Source organism: Nanorana parkeri, unplaced genomic scaffold (genome assembly GCF_000935625.1).
Source record: "Nanorana parkeri isolate BGI_ZX_2015 unplaced genomic scaffold, ASM93562v1 scaffold72, whole genome shotgun sequence".
NCBI lineage: Eukaryota > Metazoa > Chordata > Amphibia > Anura > Dicroglossidae > Nanorana > Nanorana parkeri.
Window position 1 is genome coordinate 2,544,768 of NW_017306340.1, and position 25,400 is coordinate 2,570,167.

At 42.4% G+C, this 25,400-nt stretch overlaps 1 protein-coding gene across 1 annotated transcript in view; it reads right to left on the reverse strand.

Moving 5' to 3' along the window:
* Nucleotides 1-25,400, reverse strand: part of RRBP1 (ribosome binding protein 1) — a 65,265-nt gene that overhangs the window by 25,596 nt on the left and 14,269 nt on the right. The window contains exons 2-8 of the mRNA XM_018576653.1: nt 22,082-22,648; nt 21,466-21,574; nt 8,874-9,022; nt 7,498-7,620; nt 3,000-3,152; nt 1,551-1,669; nt 318-471 (exon numbers count right to left, since the gene is read on the reverse strand). Of these exons, the coding sequence (XP_018432155.1) occupies nt 318-471; nt 1,551-1,669; nt 3,000-3,152; nt 7,498-7,620; nt 8,874-9,022; nt 21,466-21,574; nt 22,082-22,627 (1,353 nt within the window). The 5' untranslated portion in view covers nt 22,628-22,648. The remainder of the gene's footprint in view (nt 1-317; nt 472-1,550; nt 1,670-2,999; nt 3,153-7,497; nt 7,621-8,873; nt 9,023-21,465; nt 21,575-22,081; nt 22,649-25,400) is intronic.

A 25,400-nucleotide genomic window follows, 5' to 3' on the forward strand; every position in this document is an offset into this window, starting at 1 on the left:
TTTACATCAGCGTCCCCCTTTACATAAGGAGCCCCCTTAACATTTGAAGCCTCTCTATACAATGGAAAGGCATGACACTGTGCGAAAATTTGGAGGCACCCCTGAAGAAGCTAGGAGGCACTCTGGTTGGGAAAGGATGCCGTAGACTCTGCTATGTTCTGAAAAATGCTGTGTAAGGTTAAAAAAAATATCCCCTTTGAATCTTTCTAATGTCTGGCTTTGTGGTCCTGTGCAGTAAAAGCACAGTCTGACTACTGTGAAGTTCGATTTTACAATAAGGCAATATATAAATGTATATATCTATATGCATTCCTTACCTGCAGCTGGGAGACCTGTTTCTCATATGTAGAGACTTTTCCATCCAAGCTCTTCCGCCGCTGCTCCTCTTGCTGCAGAGCTTCTGACTTCTCTGTGAGCTCTTTGGACAATTTGCTACACTCCTGACGAAGCTTAGCCAGCTCAGCATTCTGCCTAAAAGTGCTGGAGGTTACTATTCATCCATTATGATTACACATATATATTATAAAAGGCATTCAATGTGCAGACAGGAGGAACTTTCATTTAACAGTATGGAATTTTTAAATCAAGTCGTTACCAAAATAACTGGAAATTTAAAGTCAGACTAAAAAGTCTATGGATTGTCTGTGGATTGGAAATGATCCAAGCAAACGGATCCATGAACATATAAGAAATTCATAGGGAAAAGGTAGATAGTGTCTTTGGCCAGGCAGCCTATTTGCAAACGCTTAAAATTCAATCCCTTTGGGGTTGCAAAGAGGAGGACAAGTTAGACAGGAAATCAGTTTTTAACCATGCTTCCATGAAAACCTGAAAATATTTCTAACCAAGCTGCCTGCTTTTGTTGGGAAATTAGAATTACAATTCATTGAAATAGATAGAAACCCAGCACATCAATAATGGACCAGCTAGTGTATATAACATAGCATAAGCACCCCAAAAGCTTTTCTATTAAAAAAAAAAACACTAGAAAAGTACCCTATAGTGTTTTTATTTAGGTCACATGACCAATAATCCTGCTCTGTGCCCATTTTCTGATTAGTGGCGGGCGGACCTTCCTCCCTGGCACTGACATCAGGACCAGAGGTGACATTGCCAACTCGCAGTCCCTCGTTCCTGTATCTGTTTGCCCAGACTGAGTGGTGCCGTAGCTCAGTTGACAATTTGGCTCATGCGCAATAGAGGAAGCCTCGGAAGTGCTAGAGGCTTTTGCATGCATAATGAAAGGGGCTGCTTCCAGGTACCGACAACAATGGAGAATCAATAGCAGCTGATCCCCTTTTTCCAGCAAAAGAAAAAAGGATACTAGGGCCAACAGAAGGATGAAAAGGTAAAAAGCATTATGTAATCTAAGGATGGGAAATTAGAACACATTGTAAGTAAATGTAAAAAATAAATACATCTAATACATTTCCCCTCCAACCATTATGCAATGGCTTCGCTTTTAAAGGCCACGTTACATATCTTCAATGAATTTCAAGGATTACAGAGCTCATAATAGGAGGACAATACATGACATATAGGATACCTACTTGCTTTCAGTTTGGCTGGTCGCTTGGTTTAGGGCATCCCTTAGAATAGAATTTTCTTGCTGCAGACGAGCAAGTTGTGCTTTAGGACCGTTTTCCAGTTCCTCTTGAAGACCACGAATCTGTTTTGAAACAAAATTAGAAGGTGGGAAGTATAATACACAACCTAAAAGTGTACACAAAATGCCTTATCTGTACTGTTTTCTGGTGTCCTCAAAATATTGCATTCTTAGCAAAGCCCATGTATGCTGGCAGGAAAGTTCTCTGCAGGGTTCAATAAACCAACAAGCACCAAGCCCCCCCTCCCAAACACACGCACAAACAAATAAAAGAAATCAAGGGTTAAATATTGGAAACTGTGCACAGGTTAAAATTTCTCTCCATACAACACCTTTATCTATATTTAGAGATATAGAACAGTGTACGTCATTGCTGATGCTGGACACACCCAAGATTGAAAAGCAGGGTGGAGAAATTCATGAAATGAGCCTACAATCAGGTCAGGAATCTGCTTTATGGCCTAAAGCCTCAGTTAGTGATACCAGCCTGCGTTTACTGCTAATCTCGCTGGCCCTGACAGTTGTAAATCCCAGGACAACAGATCACTTACATGCAAAACATACTGGCAATTTTTTTAATCTTGTTTATTTTTTATTTTTTTTCAACAATATATCTTTATTGAATTTTGTAGTAGTTCGAACAACAAAGTAGCCAATGTGCAGATACAATCTTGTTTATTTTTTATTTTTTTTCAACAATATATCTTTATTGAATTTTGTAGTAGTTCGAACAACAAAGTAGCCAATGTGCAGATACAATCTTGTTTATTTTTTAACCCTGACTGTTATAATTCAAAATCGTTATCATTTAGCTGTAATAAGATTTGATCTATTTTTGCCAATCTCTTTCAATGTGGAACTTTTTACCGCATGACTAACAACGCACTAGAAGTACTAAGCTCACACATTCGTTCCTATGACAGACAAAAAGGAAACTTTGCCACATGAGTGTACACTGTACCCAAAAGAGTTATTTGACCTAATCCTGTACACATTTCAGGAAATAAGAATTAAAGAAATTTCTAACAATTTCTTATAATTCTCTAAAACGTGATTTGTTACATGAATTGGGATCGGTTGAAAATGACTCCTTTAGTAATAACTTTTACTACTCCCATGTTCATCAGGATCACACATATAATACCTTATCTGTTATTTATTAAAACACACCTAGTCAAATTAAGAATGTGGTCACTGGTTTAACTAAAACATGATGTACTAAACCCATTAGAACTTATTAAAATGTCTATTGCTCTCTCCTTAGCACTCTTTTCTCTCCAGCGCTCTCTCTGTCCTTTAAATGTTTTTCTCCAGTTAGTTTTCCTAAACTCTAGACTGCGCCCCACCTCTAGTTATAAGTCCTATCATTATATCCCAAAATCCTTGCATTTACCTTTCCTTGTAGCTGCTGGATTTCAGTCACATGATCCTGATAACTAGCCTGCATTCGAGCTTGCAATGCATTATTCTCCTGGTCGCGAGACAATATCTGCTCCTTTAGCTTGGATTCAGCGCTGTTTGCCTTAGCCTTCTCAGCTGCCAATTCCTGCAAAGAAATGTGGAGTATAAACATAAAAAAAAGAAATATCCCAGAGAGATCACGAGGAACTGAAAGACTCCAACATTGCGCAAACAAAGAGGATTACATCATCCTTATCAGACGCAATAAAGAGACTGAACTAATTGCAACTTAGGAAGCTAATGACTACATTATTATTAATGTACTCCTCACTGGCAAGACTTAGCACCATAAATTTAGTCTGAGACTTCCTCTCTACTCCACAAAATTGAACATGCATGACAGCTCCAGCAACTGGAGGAGATCTTCTGCTTAGCGGTCTTGATAGGCCAGGGGTCAGTAATAAGTAGAGCAGGCTAGACAGGTTCAAAGACTAATAAAGATTAACTGTAAAAGATAAATTGGAGGAGGTGATGAAAAATACCACTTTAAGTGCACATCACTTTACTGCATTAAGCCTTGGGAGTGTAACACCATATTGATCAATGTGTGGTTATGTTTCTACGGTGTCTCAACCTTCCCTCCTAAACAATGCATGCCTAAGCACTTCACCATCTCACTCCCATTGCCTCAAACGTAAGATAGTCAGCACAGGTGTGTGTGTGTGAACTAAAGTGAACCCAAAGAAGATCTAGCTGGATGGTAAAAGGACTTTCTGGTCTTTGTTTTTCTTACCAAGTTCCACCAAGAGAGGATTAGCAAGCCACCATGTGATAAAATCCACCAAAGTAGTTTTTGAGTTCTGAGTTGCCATAAACCAGCTGAAAGTTAAAATAAGAATGACAGAGAGCCTGTATACTCTATAGTCCGATACATGCCGATGGCTGGGAGTTGGAGGCACCGACTTGGACTTATAAAGGGAGGCAGAGAGCTCAGCCTAGGCATCACAAAGTACAGTTTACTAGTAGTGTAAAGAGCAGCCAAGAGGTGGAAGCCATTGTTGCTATATTTCCACCCTTCGTATCTGAATTTGTCTTGAAATCACTGCCGTGTACAACAACAGTCAGATAACAAGAGGTATGGCCAGTACTCTGCTGCATGCTGAACGGTGGACAGAGTGAAATGAGCAGAGGAATGGCCTCATGAGTGTCCTGCTGCTCCTTCACTGTTCAATCAGCAGGATGTGGCTGTGTTCTTGGCCAAGCCTCCTGCTGCTTTAAGGAGGTTAAGGAACTGGCTATGCTATCTGGCAAGGGTGTCTGGATCACAAAACTGGATGCAGAGTTGCATATCCTTTGGATGGGAAAAATCCCATTATATGTATCAAAAATGTGTATTTAGCTGCCTTCAGTTCAACTTTTTATATAATAGTGTGAAATACATCAGCTTCTTTAAAGGCATACTGAATTTTAGCAATACACCGAAGACTATACATAAACCTTCTTTACATAGGGTGACTAGATTTGGGTCAGTGAAAACGTGTGCGAGGGTGCCCACTAGATGTCCCTATTCTCAACAATAATAAATGATGATACAGATGTTTTCACAAGCTGCCAAGCAAAGGTCATTCGAGTACACATACTGCATCAAACCTACAGACACCCAGTAACTGTAATTTGCACATTTTATGAAGGGCCAGGAAAGGTTACTAGTCAGTAAATTCAATGGAACATATTTTGTTCTTCTCATACAAAATATAAGAAAGCAAATTTGTATCTTCTTACTGTATATAGACATTTTTATATTAATTCATTTATACAGAACTTACATTCATTTACATTCATTTATACAGAACTTTATGTACTATTCATTCACATCAGCCCTGCCCTCAAGGAGCTTACAATCTAAGGTCCACATCTCATATGCATACATACTAGGCCCAATTCAGACAGGAGCCAGTTAACTTATCTTCATGTCTTTGGAGTGTTGGAGGAAACCGGAGTCCCCGGAGGAAACCCACACAAGCACAGGGAGATCATGCAGATAGTGTCCTGACTGGGATTTGAACATCAGTGCAGCAATGCAGAAGTGCTAACCACTGAGCCACTGTGCTGCCCATGCATCACAAAACTATGACATATTGACAATGCCAGTGTAGTATTGCATTGATTATGGATGATCAGGATGAAACAAACCAAAAAGAAAATTGTTATTGAATATAATGTACTTTTCTACACCCGTTTATATTCCAGTGGTTTGCTACTGTACAATGGAAAAATAAACCTGTTCTCTATATGAACAGAACATAGAGCCAGCCTATAGCTTGCATTATACTTTGATCGCTTGCAGTGAGCTTCTAGAAGTGCAAAACTGTGATATTAGACAGGCAATCTGATATGGACATAAGCTGCCAAGAGGTAACATGTTCGCTTTAATAGCCCTCCACAGCAGTACATACTCACCTTTCATTCACACTCTCTTCCCTACATTGTTCAGCTAGTGGAAGAGAGACAAGTAAGCCCTGTGAAAGCACCAAGGCAACCTAGTCTGATCTTACTTTGCAATAGAGAGCCTGAGATTGGTGGAAACCCATTTCCCCCAAGCCAGCTCAAAACTGTGCCTTCCACTTGCCCCTCTCGGCCCAATCAGTGGTGACAATAGCGGCGGGGGCATTCCCTGCCTAATTGTGAAGTATAACTGCAGGCCGGGGAATGAGCCTCTCCACAAAATGATTGGGTAAGGTTTTAGCGGGCTTGGGCAAACGCAAGAGAGCTGGGTACACACAAAGCCTAGGCTCATCACTACCACACAAGAGGATTAGGAGTGAGACACATGTTCACCAGATATTTTCAGTGCAACCAGCAGCTGTATCAAGCAGCTACCTGTGCTTCTCTTGCTGCAAATGGAACATCTCAGTATGAATATGGGACCTGATACGGCTGATTTGTTTTTGTAGGTGCATGCTCTAGGCAGGTCATCCTTGCTTAAGAACAAGTGCCGCAATGACCGGACGAAAAAGAATGTGAATATCAGGTCTTCTTGTGACCATGTAATGCTTACCAGAAACCACCAGCATCCTGCTGATGAACCCCAACAGGCTATCCACAGGTGTTCTGGGTCCTCCCAAGTTGGGTGACACTTTAAACAAACTCCATAAGAATGTGGGTAACCTTGCTGCTGGAGTACAGTTAGTCACCAGGTGATAACTTAGCCCATCAGCACCCACCCACAACCGAGACATCTGTATGTGGGTAGTTTAAACATTCTAATGTATCGTACTATTTCCGCCTTTAAAGCTGAACTCCATACTTCCCTGCAGTTCTGCACAGTTGTACGGGCTCCTCTCCCGTACTGAAATTGCTTAATCTGATTTCTCTGCACTCTGTGAGCGTCTCAAAGTGTGCATTAGAAGCTACAGCATTTCAGAGAGAGCCAGCCTCATTTCCTGGCTGAAGGCTGTCCAGCTTCTCGCTCTTTCCCTAGTTGATTTCCTTTATTCATTGGATTTCAGTTCTTTCAATCTTGGATCAGTATCACATGTGGGTGTACCTAGGGTGATCTGCAAGCAAAGACAGCCTAGCTAAGAATCCCATTCCTCCAGACCGACATCCACCCATCAAGGTATTGTGATATTTGCACAACTCCTCCCAAGAGCCAGCTCACTGCTTGCAGCAAGACAGTGGTCTCTTCAGAGGATTATTGAGACAGGGGGCCATGATGATTTCAGGAAGCAATGTTTAGCACCCTTCTGCCCTCAATCATCCTCATAGTTAGAGCCGACCTGCGACAAAGAAGCTGTCACAGGTCAGCTCTATCAATCGGGAAGTGAGCAGAACTATTCACCAATCCGCTCACTTCCCGATCGTCTCCCTGCAGTGAGCGGTCACTGTAAGTCACCGCTCCCTGCAGGGATTCCCCCCTCCCCTTTCCTCCAGCGCTGAGTGGAGCAACGAACAAGGGAGGGGGCGTGCACAGCTGGCTCTGTCTCTAGATAGGAAGAGCCAGCTGTCACACACAGGTGGGTGGATCCAGACAGTAGTGTCGGGATCCATCCCGGCTGCGGCGCTGTCAGTATATCGCAGGCAATAGCCCACGATATACTGAGCTTTGGGTCATGGGAGGAGGTTAGTATATGAGCTCCCGTGACCCTAAAAAGAACCATGGGGGAAAAAACACGTATCCCATAGTTCTCTTTTAAGATCTGGCATAAAGGACATTCTCATAGGGTGATTTTAGGATGTTGGAGCTATGCAAAATATTTTTTGAAGGTTTCCTGTAATGCAAATTAATGTCTTGTACATGAAAATGTTGGAAACAAGCAAGGGTTGTCCCACATGTCAAGATCAACTTTGCTTTCTTGCGGTTACCTGCTGATACTTTTCTGTCTAATTATGTGACCCTGATGTAATGCACCAGAAAATCCACCAAGGCTTGAGTGATTCTTGTCACTATACAGGACAGGAGGTGTGTCCGGGGCACAAGCTGAACCCACCTTATTCAGCTCCCGCAGCTTATTTTTAGCAGCCGCCGCATCTTCTTGTTCTGCTGACAGTAATTTTTCCTTCTCTTCCAATTGCTTTTTCAGAGCTGTAACTGGATCTCCTTTCTGAGTGGCCTGTAAAGGTAATCACAGAATATTTACTGTCCATCTGTTTCTGGCTATTATCTTATTCAACACAGTATGCCATTTCCAACAGGGGAATCCCTGAGAATGAGTAATGCCAGGCCATACCCACTTATACTCCCTCTAAACATAACCTCAGATGAGGATCATGCTACTGAAAAGCCTACCAAGAGCTATAAAAACAAAGATTAAATAAACATTGACATCAATGGAACTTTCTAAAACATTAGACCTTATCTCCTGACTTCTAAGAACCTATGATTTGGAAAGGAGAGGAAATGTAATTAGATAAGTTGGTTGTATACTGTATTGTACAATCAATTGTAGGTTTACCAAAAAATGCAATGTGAGGGTCTACCTGAACACCCCATTTCATTTGAATCCAATCAGGCAAGGCTCGTGTGTTACATAGATTTAGTAAAAAATATCTGGGTCCGGCTCTGTCTGGGGTCCTGCCCAGCTCACCTACATCACTGGTAGCCAGCAGCTGGGCGGGACGCCAGCCAGAGCATCCCGCTCAGCTCCTGCAAACCAGTGACGTCTGCGAGCTGGGCATGACGCTGGCCAGGGCATCACAGGTTGCTAAGAGCTTACTGCAACGGTAGAGGTTGGCTAATTCCAGGAGGAGTTCAGCTTTAGTTTATGTACCACTAAACCCGTCACCTTCAAAAACAAGTTAGCACTAGCAGCTGTGATATTTATTTCGTCTTAAAGCCTAACTCAAGCCAAAGCCATTTTTTTTTTTTATAGATTTGGCAAGAGTAAATAATTCTACCAAGTTCCCAGTTGGACAGATTTCCTTTTGTTTCTTGTCCTGGAGCGGTTGCCATTGGGACAGGTATACACAGACAGTAGGTTTTGGATGGACCTGGACTTGCAGGGAATGCAGGGAGCTGTGCGATACCTGGATCAATAGTTGCTGGGAAAAGTCTTGGTACGATTCTGCATCACAATTCCTCACAACTAGATGGTCATCTATGGGGCACACCCATCCCAGTAATCAGTGCTTCCTCCAACTGGTTACTGATTTCAGACAAGACAAGACTATGTTTTTTTTCCTGCTAATAAGATGGCTAAAAGTAAAAATGAACTGCACCTCCATCAAGTTGAGTTTGTGTAATTTTAGGTGTGGCCCTCTTCAAATCACCATAAAGTCAGCAGGCTGCATCTTCTACCATTGTGTACATAACATTCAACACATTATTAGAGAGAAAGGAAGGCCAAGCAGCCAAATATCGCCTTACTGTGTGCCAAGTATCCTGCTTTATGCCATTCTTCTCAATCAGGATCTCAATAAGCTTCTGTGCTTCTCCTTCGCTGAAGTCCATGCTGCTGATGGTGGACACTATTGTCTTGTATGGCAGATACAGGGCGCCATCCACGTCATTGGAAACTGGACAAAAACATATCTGAATTAATGTCTACTAAATAAAAGGCTCCAATACAAGTACACACAGACGGCTGTAAATGCAGAGATTACTCTGCACTGGAGTACCGCTGTAGCAAAATAGGGTACAGCCTGTGTTTTGTTATACAGCTATGTAGCAGAGCATATAAGCAGGTCATTTTTCATTCAACGCCAAAGATGACCCCATCATCTGACCACTAACAAACAGAAAACGGGTCTCACAACACCAGTGCCCTACTATAGATAATCAAATAAAGATTTGTAAGGCAGTCTGTTCGTTCTGTGCCAAAAGAGGAAAAAATGAATTTTCTTTTCAGGCCAAATGTAAGATACAGAACATACCACATAAGGGTCACTAGATGGCGCTATGGAGCATCAGAAAGTAGTATTTATTGGCTATGCTCCATGGCTCTATCTAGTAATAATGTTTCATGAAAATTTGGCTACCAAATGGGAAATGAAAGCCTGACTCAACTCAATGCAGCTCCATCCGACACCAACATTCACCCTTCATCCACTCCCTTAGAGGAAATCGCTTACAACCGATGTTAAAGAGAAACTTAGCCCTTATTTTTAAACTGCCTCCCAATTTTTCCCCACAATGGCCATTTTTACTAAGAGCAGATTAATCCATCTCGCTTTACTTCCTGTAACTGACCATGCACATCATCTCAGGGGAGAAAAATGCCTTTCCTCAAGATCTCACAAGATTTTGCAGTTTATAGATGACATGTCCCAGCAATGCACTGCTATGATGTCACCATTCCAGGATTAAATAACTTAGGCACAGGCTACATCACTAATGCCTAAGGGGATCAGGATATGAAAAAACAGTAATTGTAAGTAAAAAGAATTATGTTTAGCTAATCAATGCGAGATTTCAGACCTAAATGCTGAGGTGATTTCTAGTGAAAGGGGTAAAGGTCCACTTTAAAGGATTTGCAGGTTCATTGCATATATCAATGCAGCCTCCATCAGTAAAATGGCAGGAACTGGATTGTAAGCAGACCCCCAACATGACCAACTCCATAAATTACAGAATACTCTGTTCCTGATAGTCTTTACCTTTTCCTGACAGTTTATGAGAAGCTTTCCAAGACTTCACTGAGAAAAATTCAGGAATGGAGTATTGTGTATCTTATGGAGTGGGTCATGTTGGAGGGTCTGTAGGGTTTACTGATAGGTTTTAAGGGCTTGTTCACATCATGTCCAGGGGCTTGTTCACATCATGTCCAGAGCAGAACAGTTTGTTCCTAGACTAAAAAAGCATGCTAATGTACATCTATGGTATTTCTGGGCTCTGTTCCCACCAGAGCAGTCCGTTCCGGTCCACACGGGATCGCAAGGCACATTGTGCCTGCAGTGCGGTCCGATCAAAATAGTGCTTGCAGCATTTTGATCCCACCGGACCGCACTGCAGGTACAATGTGCCTTGCGATCGCATTGCAGCCAGAGGGCGTGGCTACGGTGCCATTCACTTCAATGGCCCGACACGCCCCCTGCAAAAAAGTGAGCCGGTCGCAATGCGAGGCATTGCTTTCCGGCCAGAATCGGACCGGAACGCACTGCTTATGGTGTGAACTAACCCTGAAGTCAGTGAAGCACTACGAGGCTGTTCAGCTGTGCTCCAGGAGGTTCCTCACAAGTGTGGACAATTTGGAGACAATTATAGGACAATTCTCCGTAGGAAGGCATTTAGTAATGAAGCAAACTAACATGTCACTATATGCACTAGAAATCAGGGGTGACACTTTAAAAGATGCTGATGGTGCAACCAAATTGATAAATGGACCCCAGCACAGTTTTATAATAGCTCAACAGAGACAACAATCGCAACCACTTTTTGTAAAAGTGCAAAGGAAGCCATTTAAAAAAAAATAATTTATTTTGGATAGTGTGGAGAGGGATTAGAAAAGCCATCAGGTTTTTATTCCTAAAACGACATTTCCCTCAGTTTGGAAGGATTTCCTCTCACTTCCTGTTGTGAAGTGAAGGGGAATCCGATGGAGGTTATAACCCTTTTTTACTCTTCCCAAAACTAAAATATATTAAAAAATAAAAATGGCTTCAGTTCTACCCTAGCTTTTAGGTGAAGCAATGATAGTGTGAAACCCCACTGGGGATTACCTCACCCTTCCATCTAGTCCTACCTCTTCCATAGTCTTAGGGAAGCATTCACGTTAAAAAAAGAAATATTTAAAAAATTGCAGTGGGGCTACCCTGTTCATTTTGGTCTAGGGGACGGAATACAAAAGATATACTCACTTGATCCTTGGTCCAGTGGCTGTCAGTGATCACCTCTCTCCCGCTCTGGCTTTAGGATGTCCCTCAACGTCCTCATGTCTAATACAGGTCCATTTACCTGACATGACGTGAGAGATCCTTAGACCACCAAAGCCAGGGGAAGAGGATGTGGGGACCGGTCTAGCAGCCAGGTAGGACCAAGAATCAGGTGCACATATCCTCTGTGTTCTCACCCCAAAACCAGCAGTTAACCTTTGAAATGCGGCGGTAGCCCTTCTGCAAGGGTTAGGTTTTTTTCTGGTCCCTGGAGTTCCTCTTTAACAAACAGTATAGAAGTCACAAGTGGATCTGTTAAAGGATGTTGTATCGATTTTCAGGCTCACATGTCGAGAAGAGGATGAACATTTCTACTGCGCAACCGTTTGACGTAAAAGCTGTTGAGTTGTGTACACTGTGGATGAAGTGAGCTCAGTACGGCTTCAACAGCCCAGAATGTTTCAATTGTTTCCTGGAGAGAGAATCTTGCACAATCCACATTATTTCCAGAAGCCGGCCATCACTGTAGCAGTACAAATGGTTTTCCAAGTCATTAGTTCATGTTCCTGACACAAACATTGCAGAATTTGTAGAAAAAGAGATTGCATGATATGCCAAACAGTAAGAAGAAAGTAGAACATTTGGCAGATGAGGAAACCTATAGCCAGTTATCTCTCTTCGCAAATGTTTTCCTATTACTTGTCACATACTTGTACAATCAACATCAGCCATGACAAGGTCATGCTGACTATATATATATTATTTTCTTCTTTCCAATTCAGATAATGATATGTTAAGTTCAGAAAGCCGCAGACAGGGGCTTCCCTATATACGCTCTGTGTGGTGCGGCTTCCAAGCCAGCTCACTGATGTCACCAGTGGCCAGGAGCTAAGCAAGATGCCTTGGCTGGCATCCTGCTGAGCTCCTGGCGACCAATGATATCAAAGAGCTGGGCGTGACAACGGAGAGGTCCAGCATCCGCCAACTCTTTTCCAAAGGACAAAATCAGCGCAAGAACCATGCACACCCAATCCCAAACAACACCCAAACCCCCCCACCGTACAACATACCTTATGGACAGCCCTGGCTATGACAGTTTTAAATCGGCTTTTTACAAGCTGGAGGATGCGGATAGAGTCACCCACAGCACAAATTGGGGCTGTATTTAGCAAGACATTTAAAATGAAAATATGCCCACTTCAACAAGTATGGAAGAGCTGGAAAGACTGACTTGTGAGTGGTGTGAGTTGCCCATGGGAACCACAATAAGAGTAATTATTTTATATTTTTAGAACTGGGGAGGATGTGATGAGTTGCTATGGACAACACTTCTACTTTCCTATTCCTCTTGTTTTATAGAACACATCAGTAAAGCTGGCCATACACTGAACAAACTTTCTCCGGATCTTGATGAAGTGGCTGAAATGCCTAAAGTGGGTGGCCCTGTTGGTACCCTTCCATTGGCCAAACTCAATCAGAAAATGAAAGGATGGAAAATCTCTGGGGGAACAGTGAGGGCAGCCAATCGAGATTTGTCCATTCATGCTGTTTAGTATTGATGGTGGAATCCGTTATATTCTCTTTGATTAGCACGCAGGCTGAGCGGAAAAAAAAAAACGTACCAGCGTATGGCCAACTTTAATATCTCTCTGGAAAAAAAGAAACTTCCCGAGTGTCACTGATCTCTGGAGCACTTTACCTAGAAATAGCAGAAAAAGTGGGCCCTGGTGCCAGAAACTGCTCCTTTTCCATTGCCAGTTACCCAGCAGCAGGATTTCTGTCTTAAAAAAGTAAAATAGCTTTCTTTGCTGTGCCAAAACCAGCAATCAGGTTTAAAACATCACAGACAATGACACGTGGACATAGTTTGTATGAAGGTTTGCTGTAATACAAGGCAGATAGTTCTCATCTCTAACGTCTTAGTATATATGACCCTACAATCTGACTATACGTGTCCAAAAAAAAAAAACTGCTGAAACACGGTCGGCGTCCTGTCTGGCTGCTCAGGGCAGTGTTTTGACTAGATGGGGGTCGCACTTGTTTAGCTGACTAGTTAAGTTAAAAGCGTAGCCTGCCTCGCACCCCATGCAGAGAAAATAGTTGCCAGGTAATTGCTAGTTTGAAAATATTACATGGCACATTTTGCATGGTATTTTCTATAATAAAAGACTTCTAGGTTGTTGCAAACCGTCACACGCCATGAATTGTTGTCTAGCTAACATTTGAAATCCCATACGCCGGTCCACACAAAGCAAACAAGGAAGAACTCCAGAAAAAAAAAAAAAAAGTCATAATTGAACCAGTTCGAGTTATCTGTCCCTAGAACATTGTATTCGTCATATCTTGTAAACTTTATTTTCAGAATAAAGGTCAGGGTGTGGCTCTTGGCCTTTGCTGATTTTCACCTACAGATCATGCTTGGCTGCTTTTCTCATTTATTAAAAAGGGAATGGATCATCATTTTAAGTAATGCTTTTGAAGAAAAAAAAAAAAAAGAGATCCACTTAATGTAAATAATTTCAGTGATAAATCAGTTTCTATGTATAGGTAAAAATGATTTATATGTACAAGGGAACATGCCAGATTTAATTACATACTGTATGCAGGTTCCTGCTTTGTAGTGCTGCACAATGGTTGTGCTTCACTTCTGACAAGTCTATGAGTTGGGCCACTCACTGCAAACAATGCACTTTGTGTGTGGCTGATATCTTATTTCGACAGAATAATTGTTCGGCAGAATAATTGTAGTAGCTGATCTACACTGTCTCTAATGGCTAATCCACAAATTCATACCTCCCAACAGTCCCAGATTCTGTGGGACTCTCTTGTGCTTCTAACAAAATCCTGGTGGTTCTGGCTTGTGTCCCACTACCAGAAGGAGCTGCCTGTGGAAGGTTTCCGGCGTGCTCCTTTCTCTTCTGTAGCCACCATGTGTACCCCCCTGTTCTAGAGAGTCAAACAATTCCCAATCACAGGTCTGTAGGGGAAGGCAGCTATGAATCCCACACTAAGGTTTGGCATTTTGCCTGGAGTGGTCATCTCAGGGCGTACACCATGCATTGTATGCCTCATATAACATTATACCAGTGCCGAGTACATTACTTGTACTCTTCAACATGGCATGGAGCTACCCATTGTAACCAGTGCTGAGTGCATTATCAGTACCCAGCAACACTGCATGGAGCTATCTAATGTAACCAGTGCTGAGTGCATTATCAGTACCCTTGAACACTGCACAGAGCTACTTAGTGAAACCAGTGCTGCAAGCATTATCAGTACTCAGAAACACTGCATGGAGCTACCCAGTGTGACCAGTGCTGAGTGCATTACTCGTACTCAGCAACACTGCATGAAGCTACCCAGTGTGACCAGTGCTGAGTGCATTACTCGTACTCAGCAACACTGCATGAAGCTACCCAGTGTGACCAGTGCTGAGTGCATTACTCGTACTCAGCAACACTGCATGAAGCTACCCAGTGTGACCAGTGCTGAGTGCATTACTCGTACTCGGCAACACTGCATGAAGCTACCCAGTGTAACCAGTGCGGAGTGCATTACTAGTAATCCACAACAACCCCACGGAGGCACACTATGTAAATAGTGCAATACTAGTACACCACAATGCTCTACTGAACTACACAGTGTTACCAGTGCACTATCACTGTTCTCAGTCACACATTAGCAGTACCCCAGGACACTGTACCCAGCTATGCAGAGTAACCAGTGAATCCTTCATCCTAGACTCCAACTCCCAATGACTACAGGCCCCAAAGGACACTGGGAGATTTTACCTTCCATTGGCCAGCATGTACGGTATGGGACTCTATGATACACGTTCCTTACTGCTGCACTTTGTACACAGTGTTGTATATTACATTGTCTTGACTGCTACACTCTATGGGCTGTGTAGTGTGTTACATAAACATGACTACTGGACTCTATACGGAGCTCAATGGTCTTGAAAGAGTGCTAGTTCTTAGTATGCTGGGGTGGGCTTAACATACTGAGTGTCCCAGATCCTGGGCAGGATGAGGCGACTGGCTCCCAATCCTAGTTTTTCATACAGTGGGGAAAGCCAAGCACATTGTATTACAAAAGTGAATTTGGCCTTTAATGAAATATAAAAAAAGCCCTCTGGCTTCAATGCCTCAGTTTTAAGTATGCAGATAAGACGTTCAGACTTTCCTCTGACGTTCCTGGTCTGCATACTTGTTCCAGGCCAGTTATTCCCTATATTAAAAGGCAGGCATAGCCAAGTAAATAGCATTTTCAAAAGGTGAAGAATGAGAGACCGTCTAATTCTCTGGAAAGGTTTACTTTAGGGAAAACATTGCAATTCCAACTTAAAATATGTGCTCGGTCATAATGCCCTGAATTTTCTCTTTGTGCACCTGTGCTGACACTATGGACATAGGGCTGAACTATAGGCAGATATACAGATACAATTTAATTCCAATCTGTAATCAAAGTGTATAGATAGTCAAAGTTCTGGCATAGAGAATGGGGAAAAGGCTGGAACTAATGTCAGGTTTAACTGCTATCCAGTTGATTTCCCCTCACTTCCTGTTTCAGGGACAGCCTTTTGCCAGACAGGAAGTGAGGCAAAATCTGCATGAAACAAACAAAATACAATTTAATACAACTTTAAATGTATTTATTAACTACGATCAGTGTAAGTGCTTGAATTCAACCTGGTATCAGCCTCTTGCCATCCCTGTACAGCAGCGCTCGAATGTGAGAAAAAGAACCACCTTAAGGAGCTAATCAGTTCATGTCCTGAAAAGCAACATGCTAATAGGAGGAGAGGGAAAAGTGACAGAACAATGTAATCTATGTGCTACTTCTGCTTTCACTGGGATGGGTCCAGGATCAACATGGCTCAATGGAAGTGGTTTAAATTATGCTGGCCATTAAAATGAGAGCATCCTGACATGGAAAAAGGGGCGTTTCAAGACCAAGTGTTACACGGAGCAGATACCGGGTGACACCCCGTTGTGACGTCAAAGCATGTGCGCAATGACGTAATTGCGCATGCGCGGCCATTTTATTGATACTTGCCGGCGGCCATCTTTCCTCTCCCCTGAAACTGTCAGGCTTTAAAAACAAACAAAAAAAGCTTTAAAATAAGCCATCCTTGACTCTACAGCTCATAAAACAGAATTTAAAGCTGTGGTCTAAACTCTGTATCACGCTAACACATGCATGTTACATCATGGAGGCACAAGCACTGCACTCCAGTGCAGCTAAAAGGCACAATAACTTTTTCAGGAATGCAACGCCCAGTTGCGCAACTCGGGTAACATGCCCGTACTGCCAGGCAAATGCACATCACATGCATTGTTATGTTTCAGTGCCATTCATTTTCTATGGCACCCCAATGCATTTAGGGAAAGCACAGCCCTTGCAGTGCAACATATGGTAACAAATTATCATGCTTTGAGACGTGCGGCATTGCAACAATTGTCCGATTTTTTTGGATGTTTTGGTGCACTGGCAGTTTATTCATTTAAATAGGCTGCCTTAACGCAACACACTTAACATCCTCAAAATTATTAATGGAACACACAAACACTATGGTGTGAGTGGGCCCTTTGCCATTTAAAATATATGGCACCACAGTGAACCAATGCACATAACGTGCTAAGGCAATGTGGAGATGTGAAAGTTACTAAGAGATTGAAAACACTTGCTGTGTGTTTACATCAGAAGTCTGGCAGGCTGCCAAGATTCTGGTGCAATAGTAAGTAATAAAAAAAAGATCTAGGTTTCAATGCCTCTGTTTTGAATTGTGAAGATTAATTTCTCCACAATGCCTAGCAACAAAGGTGAATTTGCTTTCAAATGCTTTTACTACTTGTTGAAAATATGTGAATACTTTGGACTGCATAGTGTGGGCACAGGTTCAATGGGAATTATATCAGGGGCCAGAGCAGTTTTTTTGTGTTCTACAATACCCTTTGGAAGGGTCACATGCTTCCCCATACCCAAAGGCTCTGGCTGGCAAATAGGAGCACAAGGAAGCTATTATATCAGGACAGGTGGACTATAAAACAAACCGTTACCTTGTCCTGAATGTAAGCAGGGCTAAATCGCAATTATATATTTTAAAAGGGTACTAGGATAGTGAGTTCCCACACATTTCCCCAATATTGTTCATAGTATAGCATATAAATAGATAGTCAGAGCCAGATCAGCTCTAGCTAATTCCTTCTTGCCCCTGCAGTAATCCAGGTGGGAAGCACATCTGTGAAATGTTTGGAACCTGTATGTCAATTCACAAATGAGTATGCACATGTAGGCAGATGGCGATTATGGGGGAGTGGGGGTAAAACAGTACATACAATGCAAATGGGGTATATACACTGAGTGGCCAGTTTATTATGACCACCTGACGTTTGTAGGCAAATTAGTTATAATTAGCTATAATTTTCGCGCTGAAGTTGCTAGAGGGCCAGACCATTATAAATAGGGAAGCAGGTTGTTTACCACGACAGTAGAAGTTATCTTTTTCTGAAGATATGGGTAAACAACGTGATTTAACAGCCTTTGAACGTGGGATGATTGTTGGCGCGAGCCATGGAGCAAGTATCAGCCAAACAGCAGAATTCGTTAAATGTTCAAGAGGGGTTCATTGTTAAAGTGTTTAAAGACTGGACTGTCAGCCAAAAATCTGGGTCTGAACATGCAAATTGTGGCAGTCAGCGACTTGTCAATGTTAGGGCAGAGCGGAGAGTGGCAAGACTGGTACAAGACAACAGAAGGGCAATAGTGCAGTGTCAGATTCCTCGCATCACCTTTCAACATCTCGTGGAGTCACGAGGCGGCCCAACGAAGTACTGATGGGGTGGTCATAATAATCTCTAAATTCAGTGTATATTGCAATCCTTATCAATGTTCTGAGCTGGGTTAAGAGGGGAGACCACAGATGAACCATGTCAAATCCCCTGCATGCATTATGGGAAGGACTGGACTCTGATTTGGGAATTGTGTCTCAAAATGTAGTTTTTATTTTAGGTAGAAAACTCTGTAAAATCAGTACTTCTTTAAAATTAGGATACATAGGACATACAGTATATGCTTGGTTTTTGCTTCATAGTCAGTGACCACAGCAGGAGGACTTCCTTACCCACATTTCCTCCTGAGACTGCCATGCCTCCTCCAACCCCTGGTTCACCTGTACCCCCCTAGGCCTCCTCCCACCCCAGGCACACCTAAAACAGCAATGGCCATGTGTAATTTCTCTCTATGTTCTTCTGTGACCTCCATGTTTACTCCTACCCCAGGCTCTCCCATGACAGCAATGTGTCCATCCACTCCAGGTCCATCTGTGACAGCCATGTCTCCTCCCAACCCAGGTCCACCTGTGACTGCCAGGTCTCTTCCCACTCCAGGTACACCTGTGACCACTATGTCTCCTCCCACCTGTTAAGGTCATGTCTCCTCCCACCCAAGGTCTACCCAAGACTGCCATGTCTCCTCCCACCCCAGATTCACCTGTGACTGCTATGTCTATTCCCACCTCAGGTCTATCTTTGACTGCCATGTCTTATCCCTCCCCTGGTTTATATGTGGCCATCATGTCTCCACACATCAGACATCCTGTGCCATCCATTGCACTAATGTAAGCTGAACTTCTCCTGTGAAGAAACCACTAGGAAGCACCATAATGCTAGGATCACCAGACCCTATTGTATTCCCCCTTAATATGTTTTAAAATGCACTTCAGAGACAGGGACTAAAAACTCAGCTAACAGAACTGTCCTGGCAGTTCCAGTCACACTGAGGTTGAAAAGAGAATGCCATGTCAAGGTTGCATATGACAATGAAAGCATACTCCCCACACACACACAACTAAAAATATGATGTTTGGGTAATGATCTATTCAAGGAAACATATATTTTATTAATAAATTACAAAATAATCAAACAAGCCTTACTACTGATACAATGATACAGTTACACAGCGAGCTGAACTGCTCCAATCTTTGCTCTCTATCTCTACTCTTTCATCCCCAGAAAGCAGAGGATACAATTTCCTGGTTATCAAAAACATTAATATGTTCCAGACAATGTCTCTGTGTAGTAATTAAACCCTCTGGCTATTCATCTTTCCCCCGTATGATACTCCATACAGAGATCACCAGTTCATTGCCAATTCACTGCATGGCAGCGATAATTTATGCTGAAAGGAAATGTTCTACTTTGAAAATGCGCACTGCAGAAAACCTAAAACTACAAAGTTGCAAGTATAAAACATTTAGAAACATTAAAAATATATACATATTCAGATTAATGTAGCAGATGTATGTACAATTAGTTCACAAAAACCAAGCCAGTGCACACGGTGCTTTGCATCATAGAAAATTTTAAACAGCTTTTTGTGTGTGGCCGGCGGTGATGCTTGCTAAATGCGACCATCGCAACGTGATTGCAGCTCAATATTGCAATAGAGAATCCCCATTGGGACAATCACAGATCGCTTTTCAGAGGAGCAGTGGAACTTACCACCCATCTGAATGAGGCCTTAAAGAGCCCAAGTCAAAAATCTCTCTTTGTTACACAGACAGCAAGGAAAACCTGACAAATATTCTGAGTAGACTTCAACTAACTTCCCGTTGGGGAGCACAACGGAAAATAAGTGAATCTACCTTAAGGGACAATAAAAGCTTGACAGAGATTCCGATCCTCCCACTGAAAAGATGTACAACTCAGCAAAGCAAAACTTTCATGAGGCGGTTTAAATGCGACAGCTGGGCGGGGTTTGGAGGCAATGGGCGGTAAACTCCGCCCAGCTGTCACATTTAAACCGGCTCATTCCCGCCGCCGTTAGAACATTCCTGTCGAGCTTGAAAAAGAGGTCTGAACCTCGAAACGCGTTGCTCTTGATCCCCCACCCACGACTACACTGACTCGAACACCCATCACCTTGTCAGCTTTTCGGCTGACTTTGACCCACCACACAACCAAGGCTCGGGTACTCGTCAAACCCCGGTCCACACACAGACCCAGCCGCACCATCCACAGCTGCAGCCACAGCAGCCCAGTCAGACACTACTCGTGTACACTGCCGGAACTTCACAACACAGCTGCGGGGACACGGACAAAATCCCTGTGCTGTCACCCGGCCCACCCCCCTTTCCTTTGTCTTCCACCTTCTCGAGATGAGCAACCCCCGGCAGCACGCCAGTCTCCATTGAGAACACATACCGTGGACTTCACGATCCTCCCACAGACTGGTCTTCATCCGATTTTCGGACCCACTCTAGTAAGTACACCATTTCCTTTTTGTCGTTCCCCTTGCAATGTTCAGCCCAGTCAGATAACCCTCCTTAGCTCTGCGCCCTCACTTTTGTTCTTTTTTGTCTTCACAAACACAGGCACTCCTCCTGTCCTCTAGGGCTGCAGGCTAGTTAGGGACACATACTTCCCAGGTAATTCCCACATACCATCCGAGAGCGCTGTTTGTACCGTTGTGCTTTTTAACTCTTAAATTGACACTAAACTCAGGAGTTAAATCTTAATGCATTCAAGTACCCTAACTATTAACAAAAATGTACCTTATTTGTGTATCACTGGGCTGTAGATCCTCAAATCATCTCTGAGTTCATGCGGACACTGTCCTTCCTTCTGGAGGGTGGCTACTTTTGTTCCCCATGGTCTCTGTGTGCGTTGTAAAGTAGCCACTGCTCCAAGCCCGTGATGGACTACAATCTCAATACAAATTGGCAAACTAAACATGAGGTTGCAGTCCATCATGGGATCAAGCTTGGAGCAGTAGCTACTTTACAACACACACAAGGACCTTGGGGTAGCCACCCTCAAAAAGGAAGGACAGCGTCAGCATGAATTTAGAGATGATTTGAGGATCTACAGCCGAGTGATACACAAATAAGATACATTTTTGTTAATAAATGGGATACTTGAATGCATTTTTAAGATTTAACTCCTGAGTTTGTCACTTTAATTCATGTGTTTTCTTATTTAACTATGGAATTACATATAATGGGTAAAAGCATGCTGAAAACCAAATTAAGAAAATAACTAAGTATTTATCCTTAAAAGGATTTAAAAAGCCTAAAAAGTCATGTATGTATGTATGTATGTATGTATGTATGTATGTATGTATGTATAAAATCAGAGGTCACCAACCTGGCTCAGCTTTTTTCTTTTGAGCATTCTTCTTTTTGGGAGCAGGTTCAGATTTTTGCTCTTCACGACTCACAACAGCTTCAGTTTTTTTGGTGGTTGGTGGACTTGACTGTGTTTTAGCAGACTGAGAGTTGGCGATTGGCTGGCTTGACTGCATTTTAGCAGACTGAGAATTGGTGGATGGAGTGCTTGACTGAGATTTGGCAGATTGAGGGTTGGTGTTGGGTTGGCCAGACTGAGATTTGGCAGATTGAGGGTTGGTGTTGGGTTGGCCAGACTGAGATTTGGCAGATTGAGGGTTGGTATTTGGTGGGCTTGATTGAGTTTTAGCAGACTGAGCATTGGCAACTGGTTGGCTTGACTGCATTTTAGCAGACTGGGAAGCGTTGGCTGCTTGAGATTTAGCAGATTGAGCGCTGGTGACTGGTGGATTTGACTGAGATTTAGCAGAATGAGTGCTGGTGGCAGATGGACTGGACTGAGTTTTACCCGAGTGAGTGGTGGCGTTTGCTGTGCTTGACTGAGTTTTGCCATTTGCTGTTGCGTTCACTTGAGATTTCTGAGGGTTATTGACTGCTGTGTTAGAGTGAGTTTTAGGTGGATGGGTGTTAAAGGCCGATGGGCTTGGCTGAGATCCGACAAGAGGAACTGCTGCCACATGAATTTCCTTAAATGGAGCCTCTGAAACTGGACTCTGCTTTGATACGGGCTTGGTCACAGCCCCCACTGGACCCTGGGATGGTTCAACCTTCTGGACCTTCTTTTCCTGCTTTTTCTTCTTGTCTTTAGGAGAAGGTGCTGTTTTCTCTTGAGCTGGTATAGTTGGTATTACAGGACTTTCCTGAACTCTTACCTCCTCTACTTCAACGTCACTGCTTTCCAGCTCATTTTCCAGAGTAGGATCCTGTTCAGGTATTTTCCCATTTGGTTTGTCATCCTTTTTCTTAGCCTTTCCTTTCTTCTCAGGGATTTTATCCTTCTTCTTCTTATCAACTTTTGGTTGCTGGCCTTTCTCTTGTTCTCTGCGCTGTTTGGCCAATGCTTCCTCATAGGAGGTCTCCTTCATAGAGAAGGTAGATACCAGGAAAATGCCAATGGCCGATATCACCATGAAACCTCCAAACACCATCGCTCCTAAAGTCTGAGGATCGTAAAAATCCATCTTGATTTTTCTCCTGGATATCTAACTAAGAAAGGAGGTAAAGGTTAGTGATGCATGTTAAAAAATAAAAACACTTTAATGAAAGCTATATCTCTATATTTCCCCAGCCACTCTAACCAAGCCATAAAAAGCCAGCTTGCTGATTTACATATATTGACAAAAACAAACACCCCAAGCAATCTGGATATGCATATAAGGAAAGTGCTCTAATGAAGGTCATTTTCAGAATAGGATTTTATTATTATTTACTGTGCTCAGGAAGTACTCTACACATTTGCATGCTATAAAAAGTACCTGATTACATTTGCATTAAGTTTGGCATATTAAGTCAGACTCTTCATTATTAAAATGTCATAACATTTTTAAATACAGATAAAAAGAACATCATTTTTCTTTTATCATTTATTAGTCTGTTCTGTAGGGGGTTTTTTTCCCATCCATTCATACTTAATGGAAATTAAAGTGTTTTTACAGCCAAAAACAAATATTTCATATACTACCGGTTTTTTTTTCACTTTATTTTTAGCTGGTGATGCAAGGTTTGCTTTTAGTGCACACAGCCAGCTACACAAGGTGATCTGAGCCATTTACTTATTGCTTATCCTTTAAATATGTATACACACAAGTAAGACGTTTCCTTTTCATCTTTATTCTCTACAGGAAAAGGGAAGGCAAAAGGGGTAATATACTACTACATGAGTAGTACATATGCCAACAGTACACAAGTGGACCTGAACTCAGAAACTTAAGATTTGCTGTCTTATCGGAACAATCTAGAAAAGTTAATTGTGCCTAAAGAATACCCAGAACAATTTAGATTTTGTTTTAAACCCCTCCTGAAAAATAACCATGCAAATCTTGTGCCTAGGTATTACTCATCTATGGAGCATGAAATCTAAGGCACTGATGCCTCTGACTGAGCTTTGACGATGTCAGAACCATAGTGTTCACTGTTCTTGCTGGAGCGCAAGCTGCACCTGAGCACATGAAATGCAAGGATCTCCGTGCTTTTGCTTAATTTATTATGCGGATCTGGGCTTCCTTCAGCTCTTCTCCTGCTTTCTGAACATTGCACTACCAGTTATCAGGAAAGCAACTCTGAAATGAGGAAGTAAAGCCTGCCTCTACCAAGATGGCTCCTTCAACATAGTGCAGGACAAGGTGTGGGCTTCTGCATTACCTTTTTTGGGTGCAGGGAATCTTCAATGGCTCAGGTCCTCTTTAAATTAGCGTACTAAAACTTGCATAGATCACATGAACTTACATTCATAGTCACAGTCTGCATAGTCACTATGCAGTTATGATCCCTGATCCTGTTATTGACTCAAATAAGGTTCCTATTACTTTAAAAGCCAATTGTAGCAAAATGAAATCCAGACCCATCTGTAGTACACATGTCCCAGTAATAGGAAGCGTTAGGAAATCGGTCACCACAAGCAGACTTGCAATAGACTTTTGCCCATGCAAACATTTATATAGGAGGCAACGAAGGATATTAGTTCCAAATACATACTGACCTGTGGGATCTTAAAGGAAGCCTGCATAGAACATGGAGGCTGCCATAATTCTAAAAACAGTAGTCTGCTGGCTGTCTTTGACTTTAATATGTTCTGCATCCAGACTCAGGACAATCATGAAGATCAGGAAAGTCAGAGTAGGACAGAATCTCCAATCTGCATACTTGTTCCTGACTGCTGACACAGAAAATACTAAGACCACTGATTTAGCATAACAGGCTGGCAACTAGAATTCTTAGTAGCTGGCTCAAAAAAAAACAACAAAAAAAAACCTAACATTCCTCCATCTACGCTAATACGTATGGATTGAAGGATCCCCCAATGCGTCTATTGTATTCTGACAGAGAGGTGTATGCCTTTCAGAATGCCTGAACATTAACTGCAGTTGATTGGTTGAAGTCACTGATTGGTGTGAATTTTGTGCCTGGCTCCCTCGATTTTGGGCCAGGATATCTGGTGGGAGGCTGCCGGAAGGGCCATCCACTTAGCAAATTTAGGCCAATTCTTGATAAACCTTCAAAAATTTCAGTGCATGGCCAGCTTATGGCAGGAAGTATGTTGATGCCTGAATCACCAGTTTAAAATAGGCCTGGAAAAAAGAAAACTAATGAAGCCACCACATCCAAGGACCAGTAGCCTACAATATATCCCATTTTTAATCATGGGTCTATATACACATTTTAAATCAAAAAGGTGCTCCTCTATGAAAATCAAAAGATATCTACAGCTACATGGATTTTTATTAGTTTTATGCACTTTTCCATCAGTACATGTTCTTTTTTTTTTTTTAAAGCTTTCCAGCTGAGGAGCTGTATCAGCCTTTCCAGTTTGCATACTTTTTTTTTCCTGGACAGCAGTGTTGGCCTATACGGGAAACTCAGGGAATTTTCCTGACAATAAAACAGTGGAGGCTCTGTGCCGTGTCTGCAGACAGACTCTGGTGGCAGACATGTCTGCCAACACTGGGGCTCTTTTAGCAGGCAGCCAAAACAGACACAGCCTATTTTACATGGGACCCGACCTGCCACTCAAATATTTAGCAGGAAAAATGAGATTTGGTATCCACAAGCATTTGAGATGATTTCTCCAGACAAATGAAAAAATAGCAAAGTCCTATAGTTTCAGTGGTGCTGGAATTTTGAAATGCAGTATGAACCTTGGAGAGAGAAAGTGGTTGCAATATAGAGCAGGATAATATGATTTTGCTTAAGGCACTGGGGTGCTGATCTACTAAACCTAAACAGATCACTAAAATT